The sequence below is a fragment of the Polyodon spathula genome, unplaced genomic scaffold, assembly GCF_017654505.1.
Source record: "Polyodon spathula isolate WHYD16114869_AA unplaced genomic scaffold, ASM1765450v1 scaffolds_666, whole genome shotgun sequence".
Classification (NCBI taxonomy): domain Eukaryota; kingdom Metazoa; phylum Chordata; class Actinopteri; order Acipenseriformes; family Polyodontidae; genus Polyodon; species Polyodon spathula.
In genome coordinates, this window is record NW_024472155.1 from 177,420 (window position 1) to 193,098 (window position 15,679).

A 15,679-nucleotide genomic window follows, 5' to 3' on the forward strand; every position below is an offset into this window, starting at 1 on the left:
CCGAGCGGTCCAGCAATAATCCAGGCTTTACAATAACATCCTCGTTACTTATCAAAAGCTTTATTATGAATCACATTACATTGCTTTTTCAGTATACTGTACTGCATTAGATGGGGAAGATATTATATTTATCACTCTATTTAATTATATTACAATATATTTTCCTATACATTGACACACTGTGTTTATGGAGCCAGCAGGGCTAACAGTGTGGATTAAGTTATGAAAACTGAAACTAAAAGGTAGTTCAATACATAACTGTACAATGCAAAACAATGAAGTGTTGCTTATTGGTATTATTTTAATACAATGCGTACTTAAATTGACAAACTTCAGTGTGTACATGTTTTAAATACAACATTGGTATAACGTAATACTGTAATTGTAATAATGCAATACACACTTGCAGTTACAAACAACCAACGCTCAATACTGTTAACGCATCAATATCTGGAAATTCATAAAGACCCTTCCCTCAGTTATCACTGACACAAATATGTATGTTTTCTTCTTTAAGTTAGTTACATGGTGAAACATTGTAATGTTATATGGCAATTTTGAAGTCATGGTTGTGATTTAAAGGTTAATACAAAAAAATATTAATGGAAGAATCAATATTTTGATAACATTCATATCTGTCCTGCTGCTGTATTTAGTCCATGGTTTGCATTGTTCAAAGTTCCTTGCCACACCACAGTTGGTAGTGATGTACATCAGTAGTAAATAAAGGGTGCAGCAAGTGTAAAACTAAAAGATATGAGTTAAAACACAAGAAGGGATTGGCAAGTGAGATGGCCATCTCCAGCTATATCAATACACAGTCCAATTCTAACAATTCTGTGACAAGTGCATTTGAGTTATCTTTTATAACACAACCAGGATTTAAAAAAAAAAAAAAAAAAAAAAAATCAGTCATTCAGCACGCTGCGCTGTGCTGTGCTGTGCTGTGAATGGGAGCATTTGTGACATCTGCTTATTGAACAGAAAAACAAGATTCAGAATCTCAATCAAAGTGAATGGCAGAGACGTTCCACTTATCAGTTAACACTAGACACATTTATAGCAGGTAAGAATTGTGTTAAGATATCACTATTTAAATAAATACAACACTAAACAAGAGTTTAACAGGAAAAAGGTTATCCAACCAGTACAAAAACAGGCATTTCTCTAGTATAAAAATATTGTATGGACAAAAGAAATAAATGACCACCAGTGGCTTTACAATACAACACAAAGTGTTTGATAAATAAGTAACTGTGGTATATACAGTTGTGGCTATACCATATAATGTATAGCAGCACAATATAAAAAGTCTCTTTCCTGCTATTTATAGACAAGGTATTCCTGTTTATTCAAACCATTACATCCCTTCTATGAATTTATATTGTAGCAGTAAGTCTGAGTTTAAAACCTTTTTCTCCCCCAATCGCTGAAAAGGGCTCTTAATAAACAATGGAGAGACACTGTCCAGGTGAATCTTCTCAGCAGCACAGACTCTTTCCAGTTTCACAGATTAGCAGCTCATGGGTGGATGATATCTTGCTCCTGTCCAGAGGTGCTGCTCAGCTGCTCATTAGCTTCCCGTTCTCCAGATGTTCGATGCTCTTTGCTGTTGATTTTTTACAGGTCTTCCCGTAAACAGTCAGTGCCAGGACACACAGCACAGCTAGGACAACAACAGACAAGACAGGAGCCCACCTCATTCCAGCAGGATTATCATCCACAGGAGCACCTTCTGAAGAGGAGAGGGGTTACAGTAAAATAATCGTCAGCACGCACACAACTCAACACTTGAATACCATGTGACCAGCACGCAAACCAATTATTATATAGGATCTCAGTTAATCTTGCGAAGATGTAGTTTTGCATTGTCAGTTTGTATGCAGGCTAATACATCTGCTAAAGAAAAACTCTATTTCACTACTCTATACAAATAGCAGGGGGGTTCTTATGATAAACATTTCGCTTGGATGGGAGCAAAGAAGAAATAAAAACAAATTTCTGTCAAGCTAGAATCAGATTTAATTTCCCCCCCAAAAATCATTAGACTGGGCTTTTAATAAAGCAACAGCAGCTCACTGTAGTAACACTAAAAGAAGCCGGTACAATTCAATGCCATGCTCCTCGGTGCTGTTGTGGGTACCTGGAAGGAGGCTGAAGGTCCTGCTGATGTGCTGGTTCAGTTCCCTGTTTTTCAGGATGAAGGTGAGGGTGGTGTTAGAGCTCCTCGCGGTGGACAGGGTGCTGGTTACTGTGTACAGTCCCACAGCGTTCTTCTGGGAGACAGTCTGCGCCAGGATGGAGACGTCCTGCCCCTCTCCATCCAGCCACTGGACTGTAGAGTCCGGATAACCTTCAGACTGCAGGGAAGCGGTCACGTTGTGGGGGTTCACTTTAATTCTCAGGAGGGGTTCTGTGTACAAAGCTGGGCACAACCAAGACATGATGTTAACAGAGAAACCTAGTCACATTCCAGTCAACTGAACTCCAAATCCCTTTATACTTCTTATACAAACAGGCAGCGAGAGACCATATTGACAATGTTGCATTTAAAAATAATAACACAAATTTACTGTAAAGCGAGGATGCTGAACAAATCCGAACGAAACTAAAAGTACCTGCAAACATCAAGGAGAGTGTTTTCCTCTGGCTTCCCAGCAAGGTGCTCACAAAGCAAGTGTACTCCCCGGCATCCTCTGGTCCCACCCCCTCCAGTTTCAGGGAAGCGTTCCCCCGTTTCAGCTCAGACAGATAGAGGCTGGTCCTGTTCCAGTAGCGCGGGCTCTGCTTCTCCAGCTGGTCCTGCGTGTAGTAGAAGCTGTGCACGACCTCGCTCCCCCTCTGCCACGTCAGCACGCTTTTATCCAGATTCAGGTCCCCTTCCACAGTGAATCTGCACTCCAGCACTGCATACCGACCGTGCAGGGCGACTTGAGGGGTGCTGGGGACTCTCACCTCAAATGCAACTGAGAAAAAGAAGATGATGTGGTACAGCTGCAAGTTAGTAAAACTAGACTTCCGACTCAGCTCCTCTGCACTGTGGTGAAGATGCTTGCTTGCGGTGTGTGGAGTCACCTGTTGGTGCCCAGCCTCTGCACTGTTGCACTGCAAGAAGCATGTAGGAGCTCGTAATGAGACTGCTATTGATCTGAAGATTTGTAACATACTTTCTCTTGGCGCAGCAGCACATGCTTTGGAAATACACACCGTATTATTTTTTCAGACTTACCGGAAGAGGAGGACTTCAAGACCAGCAGGGAGACAAAGATCATGTGTGAGAATCTCAAACTGTCCTTCATACTGCTGATTCTTCACTCAAGAAACTGTAAATGACAGCAGCGGAAAACAATTGCATTGAAAACATGTTACACATTCAGCCGAGAGCTAGGTTTACAACAACACTGGTGTTTGTATAAAACAGTTTCCAGCGTGCAGTGTGTAGCAAAAAAAAAAAAAACTTATTTTTATATTAACAATATTATCCACAATCCAAGACATCTGTCAAATACAATTGTGGCTCGAGTGATTTTTGAAAAATGTTGTTACATTAGTTATCATAGTATTTCTATTATGTAATAATTATCACTTAAGGCACGGGTTGTGGGATTAGATTCATACATATGAATGTTGGGGTTTATTATATATATATATATATATATATATATATATATATATATATATATATATATATATATATATATATAAGATACGTTTGTAGTACGGTTATGTATGCATTTAAAAAAAAAAAAAAAAAAAAAAAAAAACGTTATATAAAAAAAAAATTGAAGTAAAGCGCACGACATAATATATTAGATTATTCCAAAACAAGGGATCAACTATACTCAATTAAAAATCGCCGACAACCCAAAATGGTTACAGTACCCAAAATATTTTGGTTATGGAATTTGCTTCCAAGTTTGTTCCAGTCAAAAATATCCTACATTTTAGTGTCAATTCAATATTCCCATAAATCTTTGCCCAATTTTTTTTTTTTAGCAATGCTACCAGTACCGAGACACATTTATGCCCTATGAGCTACTTGCTTCAGTAAACTTTAATATTCATAACTAGGTCTGTCGATTACCTTGATCAACACAGCAAAAACTATATAATGTTGCAATACCATGAATGACAAAACTTACACGCTTTTGTTGTAATATGTTGGCTTACCTCTGTGAAATTAATTAGGTTTTCGTAGTAATCTGTAAAAACTCCGACAGTGCAGCCTGTTTCTTGCTTTGTTACAGTCCAGTTGCCCTCTTTATAAATACCTCCACGACTCAGGAGTGTACAAACTACCAATTACCAAATCACACCGACGTGCTGTACGCTCCCACACACGCTGTGCTGACGCTTTTATAGGCGCGTCTCGGCGTGACGTCACGTCCATGGTGATTGTTGCTAAGCGGTTCAAAACAGGTCAATATTGCTTTCCCTCAGGCCAGGGCAGCTTAAAGCCCCGCTTCCCTAACCCAGTACCGCAGCACTGTTTAACATGAGCTGAAACAGCAAGCCCTTTATGGGGCACCACTACACCATTAAATAAAAACACACTTCACTTTTCGCGTAAAAAAAAAAAAAAAAAAAAAAAAGCTTTTGCTTTTTATTTAAAATACAAAACATTTAATTTACAATATTCTGAGGTAATGTGTCCATACGGAGAACAACGAAGTGAAACTGTGTGTAGCAGAACAATAAATCGCGGTGTCAGTTATCCAACGTCTTTTTCATTATCTACTGCTATTATTCTTGTTTAAAAAACAGTTTTTAAAAATCATTTTATATCAAACGATAAAGTCTGAGTCTATTTTAGGAGGGGAAACTTACAGCAACATCGTAAGTTTCAGCTTTCATACTGGCGTTAACTTTAACTTTCAAGATACCAAGTGTGCCATTTCAGAGAGTTTTCTCTTAATTAGTTGTTTCTCACTCAAAAAAAAAAAAAAGTCAACGCGGAAAACATGAAAAGCGGTATGTTTGGAACCAGGTAGCAACCCCCTCTAAAGGAAGGGAGTGTCAGTGACGAAAGCACGAGTAAAGAGCGTGCGTGTCACAACTCAGGTGAGATTAGGGCAGGTGTGTTCCCAAATACCGTACTACACATTGTTAGATAACCAATACTAAAAACAGAAGGGAAGAATTCTCTCGCTTCAAGCAAAGCCCAACTATGGATATACAGTAGTGCTTGTTATCACAGTGCCAAGCGATTGACAAAGCTGGTCTTTATTTAGAACCGTCTATTTATACACACGTTAACACTGTGCTGCCCATGGCTATTTGGTTTTTCAGGATGCGGTGAAAGAAACACAGCTGCTAACTCCAAGTCAGCAATTAAGCATTTACTGGGATAGGTATACAGTAGGGTCCGCCCACCCCCACTCAAATACAAATCTACTGGTGCCAGAATGTAATGTTGCTGGCGCTATACAAGATACCCTGGCGCTAGAATCTAGTGTCATTACACCAAATTTGCACCTCGAATAGGCCACTAAATACGGAGAACATACTGGGGCAGAAATTTAGATTTAAAAAAAAAGGTTGTAAAACATTGGTAAAGAAAGGTATCGGGCAAGAGACATGGTTTTATACGATGGAAAACGAAATACTTAACGATTTGTTGGATTAAAATACTTTTAGGCAGCTGTGTATAAACAAAGTTAGTTTCCTTTTCACAAATGCCTGAAACCACTGCATAGATTTGATCATGCGATACATTTAATAAATACACACCAATACAAAAGAGACCCCAGTTAATTGGGAAGCCAATGGCCAGTAAAGAACTGGCCTTTACCAGACCCCTCTTACACATTACATTTAGCAATCCAACCCCAAAGATAAACCTCCAAAGGGTTAGTTTTAATAACCATGCAGAAGACAATTCTCTTTGCAAATAGATTTATTTACAACAAAGTTCTCAGGTTACAACAGTTTAATAAGTTAACTTCAAGCTTGTGTAGCCAATAATTCCTTCAGCTATCTGAAAAAGAAATATATAAAAGCAAGGGATTAATAAACTGTACCACTATAACAAGATGCCCTGGCTGTAAAATCAAAAGTGAAGTTTAAAAGCGGTTAATATAATTTTAGAACTAGGATGACATTGGGCCAGAATGTGAGGTAATCAATATACTTCTGCATACTGAAGATAGTTATAGTAGATCAATAGTGGGTTCCAAAGACATGTAATGCAAGCGAGACATGAAACTTCCATCTCTCCACAATCCGATACTCAAATAACATGAATATCAAGTTTTATGACTACTGGATAGGTAGTTTCACATAGGTGCAAAGACACAAAAGTGTGACAGACAGATGAACTAAAAAGGTCACGCACTTACCCAAATGAGGTGCCAGGTTATTCTTCCAGGGGTCTTTCCTTCTAGTAATCAGGCTGCATCTTTCCCCAGGTGCCTTGGGCAGGGTTCTTCCTCATCCTGGCTTTCAGCTGGTCAGGGGCATCATGCTCTGCCATAGTGTGGCCAGGGGGAACCCCAAACCCACCAGCTCTCTCAGCATCCTGGACAGCTCCCGCAGACGCACCCCATTCAGAGTAGTTGTCTCCCTCAGTATGGGCCTCAGGCAGTGAAGTTCTATTACTTTGAATCTCTTCAGGTAGGATTGTCACATTACTTTGATTCTCATCAGCACTTCCATTTTCTAGACCCCCTTTAGACTGTTCTAGTCCTTCACCCTCATCCCAGCCAGAGGGGCTATAACCTTCATATCCGTCCCAATCATGTAGGTCTCTCTGTTCAGACCATTCCATGGGGTCCACACTGTCCGATTGGAGATCAGCATCATCCATCGTATCATGGTAATCCTCATCAGATTCGGTTCCCTCCGCATAGTCCCACACCCGTTCATCAGCTCTCGCGCCCTGCTCAGTTCCTTCAGTCACAAGCCATTCGTGCTGTTCAGCTTCCTCAGATGGGGCTGCTCCCTCGCTCTGACCTGTGCCTGAACCTTTCACCCATCCAGGTCCTCGGGTCCTTTCAATTTGAACAGTTGCTGCATCCAGATCCCCTTCAGGTTGTGCCACTGCTACATCAAAGTCCCGATTAAAGTTTTCCCACTGGCCAGTTTCATGGTGTTCCGACTGTAGAACACCTTTATACTTCTCCCCCTGTGGAACCTCTTCATCATACTCATCCCAGTCAGCATCCTCCTGGTCATCCCATTCAGAGTGGTCAGCCGCTTCCTCGGAAGGCTCTTCAGGTGCACCAGGTTTGTTAGCTGGGACAGAATGAGCTTCACGATACATTTCAACCTCTCGCCTCTCCGTATCAATGTGGCTAGACTTGCCCTGCTCCTCTGCCAAGGCATGATCTGTCATGTTCTCTGCAGTCTCCACTGCATTAACCCAGGTAATCTGATCATCTGGATCTGATGAAGAGGAGCTCACCGTTTCACTGTCATCCAGTAGAGGGGAACTTTGGCTAAAGCTGGACTGCTTTTCAGTAAGAGGGTCTTCAACCTCATTGCCCACGAACAGTAATGGACCACTACTTTTAAGATCTGAAAAGAGATGATACACCATGTCTGAGGCTCATTAGACTGCACAATGAAGCAGAACCACCACAGGTGAGCACCTCCTTCTGGAGGCACAACACGTAAAACCTTTATGCCATCCATCTTCAATAATTAATCTAAACTTCACTTAATACCCTACATAGGGGATCCAAGATCCTGAGCTCAACATCTTCTGGTTCAAATCTAAAGCCTCAACCCAGTTATCATACAAATCGCATTAGCCTGGGAGTTTCCCTGCCTTCATTCCTGTTACATGCATACCAATGCTCTGGCCCCCAGCTGTCAAAGGGTAATCCTCCTTCATGGTTTGCAAAGTGACAATGACATACCTTCAGACAGGGACTCGAGTGCTCCACCCACACACTTTGAATTGCAGCAGGTACAGACGCTGTTGAAACCTTCAAGTTCTTCCCACCTAAAAACACAAAAAGTGCACTGAAGCTTCCATTGGGTGTTTTACAGAAGCTACACCACTTGCAGCCAAATACTTGCCTTTTTTTTATTCTGTTGTAGGTGCAAGACTTGGCACCTGGTGTCACTTGTGGGCTGTTTGCAAGAAATAAGATGCAGTGAAGGTAGATCTGAAAATAGAAAGGGAAATGTACATGGGGCAGGTTATTCCAGAGTTTTAAAAATTAATGCTCTGGTTACAAAACATGGTATTTACTTAGCCATTGCTAAGTCCACTTGAACAAACAGATGTGGCCCATTATTCAGTTCTTTGATCTCTATTACAGATTAAGTTTGAAACACACGTGTAGTTTGTTTTCCAGGACCCCCTTGTAAACATGGCCTCGTCTCGATGGGTACATTTCATGGTTAAAATGAAAAATATGGGAGCATTAAAAAAGTAGGGGTGCACAAATCCAGTCCATGAGGCCCATAGTCCTCTAGGTTTTATGCAGATGGATTCAAAGCTACCCGATTAAGTCATACAAATCAGGTTAGCTTGGTTCTGCCAAGTGGAATAGGACACAGGAGGGCTCCAGAGCAGAGCATGCCCACAGCCAGACACTCCTGCAGACAGGAATTAAATACAGGAATGCTGCTATAAAGTTATAGAAGAATTTCTGCAAAATAAAAAGGATTGGTCATACAAGGAATAAACAAGTGCAGCAATTAGGTTTCCTATACTCAGAACTTTGTAGCAGCTCTCTAAAGCAATGAGCAAACTGCCAAATAACTAAATTAATTAGTCTGGGTTTAGTCTAAATTCCACTAATGACCCAGTTTCACCAGTCTTTGAAATTAAGACTTAACAGCTCCCCAGAATGTTCAAAAAGCAGGGTTGACACCGATAACAATGAATACCTTGGAAGAGGGCTTCACGTTAAACTGGAAAGCATCAACGACAAAGTTGATTGTGTCACGAGTTCTCGGTGGGACAAATGAAGAGTTGGAGGCTTCAATTTTGCTGTCCACCATGCATCTGAAAGGAGGTTAACAATGCAATCTTCAGCCAACTGAAAGGAAATTTAGTGCAATATCAGACCCTACCTAACAGAGCTCAGAACCAACAAATTAAGAGTGAACGCAGTAGTATTTGTTAATTCAATAAACTTAACATTGGAAGAGGGCAGTTTGAGCACATTCCAAAATCTGTTATTCACAATTCGGAATCAGAACTACAATACCTTCACCTTTATACTGAATGCAAAAGTAATACAATGGCAGTCTTTACAAGTTAAGCCAGCATGGGGTAGCATCATTAAAAGGAAGTCTTACCCATAGTTGTCAATCACATTGTATTGGGGGGTTGAATTAGAATCTGGAGAAGCAGTTGCATGACAGGAGTGAACGAAAATCTTCTGCCCTGGTTTACGAGGATATCCCCTCGCCTGGAAGTTTATGACCTGACCAAGTTGGTACACGTTGCTCAAAGAACCTTTAGTCCAGGCACCTAAAGAAAGAGGAGCACAGCTTACTGGCACATCTCAGAGTATGGGTCATCAAAAAGATACAGATATCAGAGTGAAGCGAGAGCAGGCCTGGTGGGAAGATACTTGCTGTTCATTGGGATCAAGTCAAAGCCAGACTGCTTCAGAGTCCTGATACCAGCAGGAGGATTCCAGGTGGGGCGAAACACAAGCTTGTAGAGGTGGTGGAACCTGCAATACCAATGAGAGAGAGAGACACACACACATTGGGTTTAGCCAAAGAGGAGAGGGGGGAGATAATCGTGCAACAAAATACAGATGAGCTGATCACTCAGTCATTGAGGCAGTATAGCGAATTGGTTGCAGCAGAAAAAAAGCCACACCCCAGGCAATCTATTGCCTACCTCGGATACCGGCACTCAATTTCTATATTGAGCGGATGGGTCCTTCGAATTGAGCTTCTTCTTCTATTGGGAACATAGCGAAGGATATTTTGGTATACTACTAATCCGTCGGGCATCTTAAAAAAAAAAAAAAAAATCAGTTTGAAATGATGTGCAGCGATAAATCACACACCAGCAGTCTGTCAATCTACGCAAACACACAATGCCGTGTATTAAACAGCTTTGAGACTATTTTAATATTCCGAACTGGATCAGAGACTTACCGAACGCTTGCTTCCACACGCAGACTGGCTGTACGTGAACACAATGTCCCCGGTTTTTCGGTCTACTCCGTTGCTTTGGCATTCGTAGTTGTACCCCAGGCTCAATTGCGATGCCGTGCAGCCAAAACCAAAGAACCTCTTCTTAACTTTCACCACCATGTGACTTTCGCCGCACAGGACAGCAACATCGGAGACGGCCGGGGTTGTAGGCGACTTGTCCACGCTACCCAGGCTCATGATGCGTTTGATCTCAGGAGGCAGGGTTGCGTGTGTGTCTCCATCACTTTCGCGGGGGCTGAGCATTTTGTGCGGGAACGGGGTCACGTAGAAAGGGATGCCTGCTTCAGGTAGCACCACCCGTTTCTTAGCCTTCGTTTCGTTGTTGGATCGAGCGAAGGATCCCGAATCTCTCTGCCACGTCTCCTCGTATCCCGAAGAAGTGCTACGATGTTCCTTCTCGCTGATCCATTTCGAAACAAACTTTTGTGCAATACTCAGAGGGACAACCCCGCTCCACACGCAACAAACAAGTAGCAAACACGGGAGCTTCATCGTGCACTGGCAACCAAGCTGCGCACTGTACCCAGAGGACAAGAACAACCAAATCAGGGTTGAACGTGTTTCTTTACCACTACATTTTTTTTAAACGGTCGTTAATGAGTTATCACCTGGTAACAGGTGTCTCGTCAGTATACTAATGAATTCTCACGTGTAATAAATGCAAACAAAAGAGAACGCCCCTTAGTTATGTTAATCAGAGCTCCGTCATTTTTCACTGGTGCAGGAGAATTGTGATTTTTTTTTAGCCAGAAGGGTTTTCGTGTGTTAATTTCAGATCGATCTATCTAGCCTAGGAATAACACTAAACGGGGTAAAACAGCTAATCCTGGATGCTAGAACTCTACAGATATATCAAGAATCAACTATGCAAGGACTATTACAAGGAATATTACCAAGATTGAATCACTCTTACTGTTTTCACATTAAACGTACAAAAAAAAAACAACCTGCCGCACAGCCACGGCACCGCCCCTTTGCAATTCGTGCCCAACTTTAGATCTTATAAACTTTTGTATTGCTACTGTTACCCATCATTTCTGTCATTTTGCATATGTCAGTTTAGGATAGTAACCTAGATTACAAATATTATTCACCATATCTGTAATATGATTGCCAAGTGTTTATGTAATTAACGCAAGGACCGTGGCGCGATCAGAAATCAGGACATTCAACTATTGAAGAAAAATCTTGGGACTTAATTTTTGGAATGTGATCTAATGGGAGGGAAGGTATTTGGTTCTATAGCAATATGTGTTATATAACAAGAAAATTACGTCATATTTAATTTAAAAAAAAACACAGCTCTCCTGTTTAAATGTTCTTATTTAACTAAATATTATATACACATAGTGCAGGATTGTTATGTCTTTTTAGAGCTTGTTTATGTTAAACATTTGAAGAAATAGAAAATGTGTTTAATAATTTATATAGTTATTAGTATTTGTTGAAAAAGGGTGTATGACGTGTTTTCTCTTACCCAACATATACAAGGTCTTTATCTAAACTCTTGACTATTCAGGTTATATTGATCATTCTTGTGAACTGGCGCCCCTAGTGGTCAGGATCTCAGGCTGTTAAGCCCCTTGCTCACTGGAGGTGGGGCTGCTGACGAACAGGAAGCTCCAGTTTCTATTCTGGAACCAGCACTTGTCCAACTTCTTTTTTTATCCCGACAAATGGGGAGGGGGGGGGGGAGAATATTTATATATATTTGTGACAATAGCAGGGTCGTCCATATATTTTAGACTGTTCAAATCTAAAACAAAGATGCAAGTGGATGAGAAGAAAGTTTCGGATTCTCAGATGAAGGAACAATCTGGAGGATTTAGCTTGTTCCTTCTTTAAAATTCAGGACCTCAGATGCCTTTAAGCAAGAAAGGAATTTTAAACCTTACAATTCTATTCTAGTGAGTGTTCATCTCTCTCCAGCTATGCAATCTGTGGTACAACCCATTTAAAAAAAATAAATAATAATAATTAAACCTCCTTCCTAAAAACACAGCTACACAAAATTCCCCACTACAAAAAACTGATCTTGTTCCCTGTACCTACTGGGGATAAACAAGCATGTATTAAAAGCTGCTATGAAATGCAGTCCTATTTCCATCCCTAGTCTTAATTTATAGGCACCAGAAGTATACTCAACTTTTGTTCAAAGTTGTGGTTATTTGGCACCACCTGGTGGTCTGATGACAGCAGTACATTATTGCATGGTGGGCTCTTTCCCTCTTCTCAGAGTGCATAGTCTCACGAGGGCAAGGGGGCTTTGGAGGCTGTCGCACATCCTTTCCGATTCTCATGAAACCCATTGAAGACTAATGGAGGGGAACAGCTGGTCCTAGATTTGTTTCCTCAGTGCATACCAGCATTTTAGAAGCAAATTATGGGATCAACACACCTGCTTTAATTTAAATGCTTTTATCCAAAGCAACTTGGGAGACAAGGGGGTGAACTGCACATCTATTGCTTCAGTCACTTAATAGGAGCTCCGTTTTTACGTCATCCAAACAGAGAAAGCCATTTTATAAGAGACACAAGGGAAGGCCATTCAGCCCATCTAAAGCTCATCTGGTTCAGAGCAGTGGATTGGTCTCAGAACTGAATTAATCCAGCCCATTTACTTCACTTGGTTTATTTAATAAACCTCAAATCAGGATGAAATAACAGAAAGTACAAGGTATAAGTGTTAATACATTTTATTTAGCAGTCATGATCCAATAACTCGAGATTTAGCCAACTGCATCTTCAGACACCATCTGGAGGAACCAAAGAAAGACCATTGATAAGCAAGTCCATCAGCGTTACAAGCAAAACGAGTCATTTTGAAATTATGAATGACACCAACTATTGAATACTTACATTCCAAAAACACAGCTATAAACTTCAAGGCAAACAAAAACCTCAGGGAGTTGGTCAACAAACATTGCCCTATCAGACATTCATATATCTTGCATGTTCTCCCATACTACAATATCCAGTTAAAACCAAGCCATAGATTGTTTATAAAAATTGTTTCAAAAAGGGTTCCACCAAAAAAGTAATCTTCCCATTTCCCTCTGCAGACAGAGCCCTCCCCTCACCCACCTCCAAGTGATCAGGCTCCCCAGCCCTCTCAGTTCTCCGTGTCGTCGCTGTGCTCTGCCACCTTGGCCTCATCCGAATGAGGGACAGGAACGTCATGACCTCCCATTTTTTCAAGGACCAGCAGGGCATCACTGCTTACACTACCTGAAGCGAGACATTTAGAGAATTTTACAATACGAGCCAAGACCATACCACTATTAGACCTGTACATCACATCCACAAGCTGAAGCCAACAGCTTACACTACTACAAAACAGTTAACTACAAAAATAAACTTGCAGAAGTTACCGCATCTGCAATTGTAACACCCTTCCCCTTGCTTCTGGGTGAAGTATACATACCGATGGGCAAAGTCTCATCATTGATGCACACAGAGTCACAACAGGAACAGGAACTGTGGTTACCTTCAAGCTCCACCCACCTGAAGACACATTCACATGTCAATGGAATGCCACCCTCCCAAACAACCCAATCTTTACTTCTAGATAAAGAAACATCAGAAACCTTCGAGTTACCCAAGACATGCAATGATATGATCATTCTTAAATGGAACCCACCTTTTCATGTTCTCGTCATAGTGGCAGGACTTGGTGCTCTGCGTTCCCATGCTGCTGGTTACCACCATGGTGCAGTGCATGTAGTACTTGTTCACCTTAACAGAAGGGAGAATTCCTTAAGACAAACTACACACCAGATTACTGGGAGCAACTTGGTCCGCTTCTACAGTCAACCAAGTGTCCATGCACGCAAGCACCTGAACTACATTGAAGGATCTTAAGGCCACACTGCCCAAATGCAGCTTGACCACATGCATCAGCCTTCAGTTTCCATTGCCATCACAGGCTGGCAACATATAGGGGAAGGCAAACCTACCAGAGGGGACAGAGCGTTGAACTGGAAAGCATCCACAATGAAATTTATTGTATCGTTTGTTCTGGGAGGCACAAAACGGGAGCTACAGGTTTCATACTTGCTGTTCACCATGCACCTGGAAATAGAGGGCAGTGCAATTAACAGCACGTGGGCTTTGATCACCAACTTAGAAAGAGCAGATTAAAAAAAAAAAAAAGTACAGAACTTCCTAGAGACTCAATTTAAGCCCTGGTATATTTAAAAAGGATCATAGAATGGCAGTGTTGAGGGAATGCAATTCTAAAGGCAATAAAGTCACTCCCAAGTCATTACCCTGTAAACACCAATGTCATTTTACTACTTCTGAAGCTGTACATCTGCCTCCGTATGAAACCGCATTTCGCGCAAAGTAACAGGCCTTGCACACATCCCTGTGAAGCCATGGTTTTAGAACAGCTGACCTCAACATAGCCATGAGAGCAGCCTCCAGGTTTTGGTATAATGAAGTCTTACCCATAATTCTCAATCACTGTGTATCGAGGGGTTGAGTTTGAAGCTGGAGATGCCGTTGCATAACAGCTGCGGATGAAAAGCTTCATCCCAGGAACAGAAAGATTTGCAGTAGCTTGAAAGTGTATGGGCTGTCCAAGGTAGAATGTATTCATCATGTGATCAGGAACCCAGTCACCTAAGGAGAAGGGGGGGGGACAGCCGAGAAGCATGCAGTTCAGGAGTAGCATTTAAAACACTGCTTTATATGGAGTCAATCAAACCACCATGCAGTGTAGCACCCCCTGCTGTAGAGTATGACTACATCCTATACAAGTCATTTATTCCTCATTATGGCAAGGTTAAAAGATAATACCTTGCCATGTACCTTAAGATTAATTGCTATTAATGATATTTGTAACTCAGCTTTTGCTCAGGTCTGCTTACCATTCACTGTTCTTAGGGAAAAGCCATACGGGGTCTTGAGATTCTTCAAGAGAGCTCGATTCCTCCAAAACGGACGAATGCCCTGCCTGTAGACGTGGTGATACCTACAAGGACACGTTTTCAATGCAATGTGACTGACATTAACGTCAGTAAAAAAGTTGCTTAAAACCAGAACGATTAATAAAGCAATTCGGAACAGTTCTCATTGTACTTTCAGCAGCCTATTGCAGCAGCTCGCTTAAATGCATTAGTCCGCTTTACCGATGCTGCAGTTACACCAACTATGTAGAGTGACAAGAACGACCTTACCTATAGTAATTACACTGAATGGGTACAGTGAATGGCACGAATCTCCGAATTGTACCGTTTTGAGCAGATGGGACAAAACGAAGAATGTTCTTGTAGACCAGCTGTCCGTCTTCCATCTTAAAAGGTGGGGTAGAAAAGTTAGATTTATATTGGAACATCGTAAAGCCCTTCAAAGCCGCACACGTTAGCGTTTTAGGATTCGATCGACAACTATTAAATCACTCAGCGTCAAATTGAATCAACTAAGATTCTATGACAAGTCTTACCACTGCAGATTATGCCAGAATCCCTTCTGGGACGACTATCGTAGAAGTTAAAGATTTGACATGAGATATTATACATGTAACGCAATACAACATGCACGC

General features: G+C 41.4%; 3 protein-coding genes across 4 annotated transcripts; all 3 read right to left on the reverse strand.

The window, feature by feature from the left end:
* Positions 1–38: 38 nt before the first annotated feature.
* On the reverse strand, positions 39–4,350 carry LOC121308365 (CD276 antigen-like). Its single transcript, XM_041240722.1, has 5 exons — positions 4,171–4,350; positions 3,230–3,323; positions 2,619–2,966; positions 2,144–2,425; positions 39–1,735 (listed from the first exon to the last, which is right to left on the reverse strand). Exons 2-5 carry the CDS (start codon positions 3,297–3,299, stop codon positions 1,563–1,565), a joined length of 873 nt encoding a protein of 290 aa, XP_041096656.1. The 5' UTR covers positions 3,300–3,323; positions 4,171–4,350; the 3' UTR covers positions 39–1,562.
* Positions 4,351–5,782: 1,432 nt separating this feature from the next.
* Positions 5,783–10,741, reverse strand: LOC121308362. 2 transcript variants are annotated; one of them, XM_041240720.1, is made up of 9 exons: positions 10,075–10,741; positions 9,812–9,927; positions 9,538–9,638; positions 9,256–9,430; positions 8,842–8,959; positions 8,023–8,111; positions 7,860–7,945; positions 6,339–7,515; positions 5,783–5,973 (listed from the first exon to the last, which is right to left on the reverse strand). In XM_041240720.1, the coding sequence occupies exons 1-8, from the start codon at positions 10,624–10,626 to the stop codon at positions 6,380–6,382; spliced, it is 2,373 nt and encodes a 790-aa protein (XP_041096654.1). In that variant the 5' UTR covers positions 10,627–10,741; the 3' UTR covers positions 5,783–5,973; positions 6,339–6,379. The 2 variants fall into 2 exon arrangements, with proteins under 2 accessions (XP_041096654.1, XP_041096653.1); XM_041240719.1 differs by having other exon boundaries at positions 5,783–5,977; positions 10,075–10,740.
* Positions 10,742–11,925: 1,184 nt separating this feature from the next.
* Positions 11,926–15,679, reverse strand: LOC121308366 (zona pellucida sperm-binding protein 3-like). The gene is made up of 5 exons (XM_041240723.1): positions 15,315–15,679; positions 15,006–15,109; positions 14,583–14,757; positions 14,091–14,205; positions 11,926–13,869 (listed from the first exon to the last, which is right to left on the reverse strand). The coding sequence occupies exons 1-5, from the start codon at positions 15,470–15,472 to the stop codon at positions 13,729–13,731; spliced, it is 693 nt and encodes a 230-aa protein (XP_041096657.1). The 5' UTR covers positions 15,473–15,679; the 3' UTR covers positions 11,926–13,728.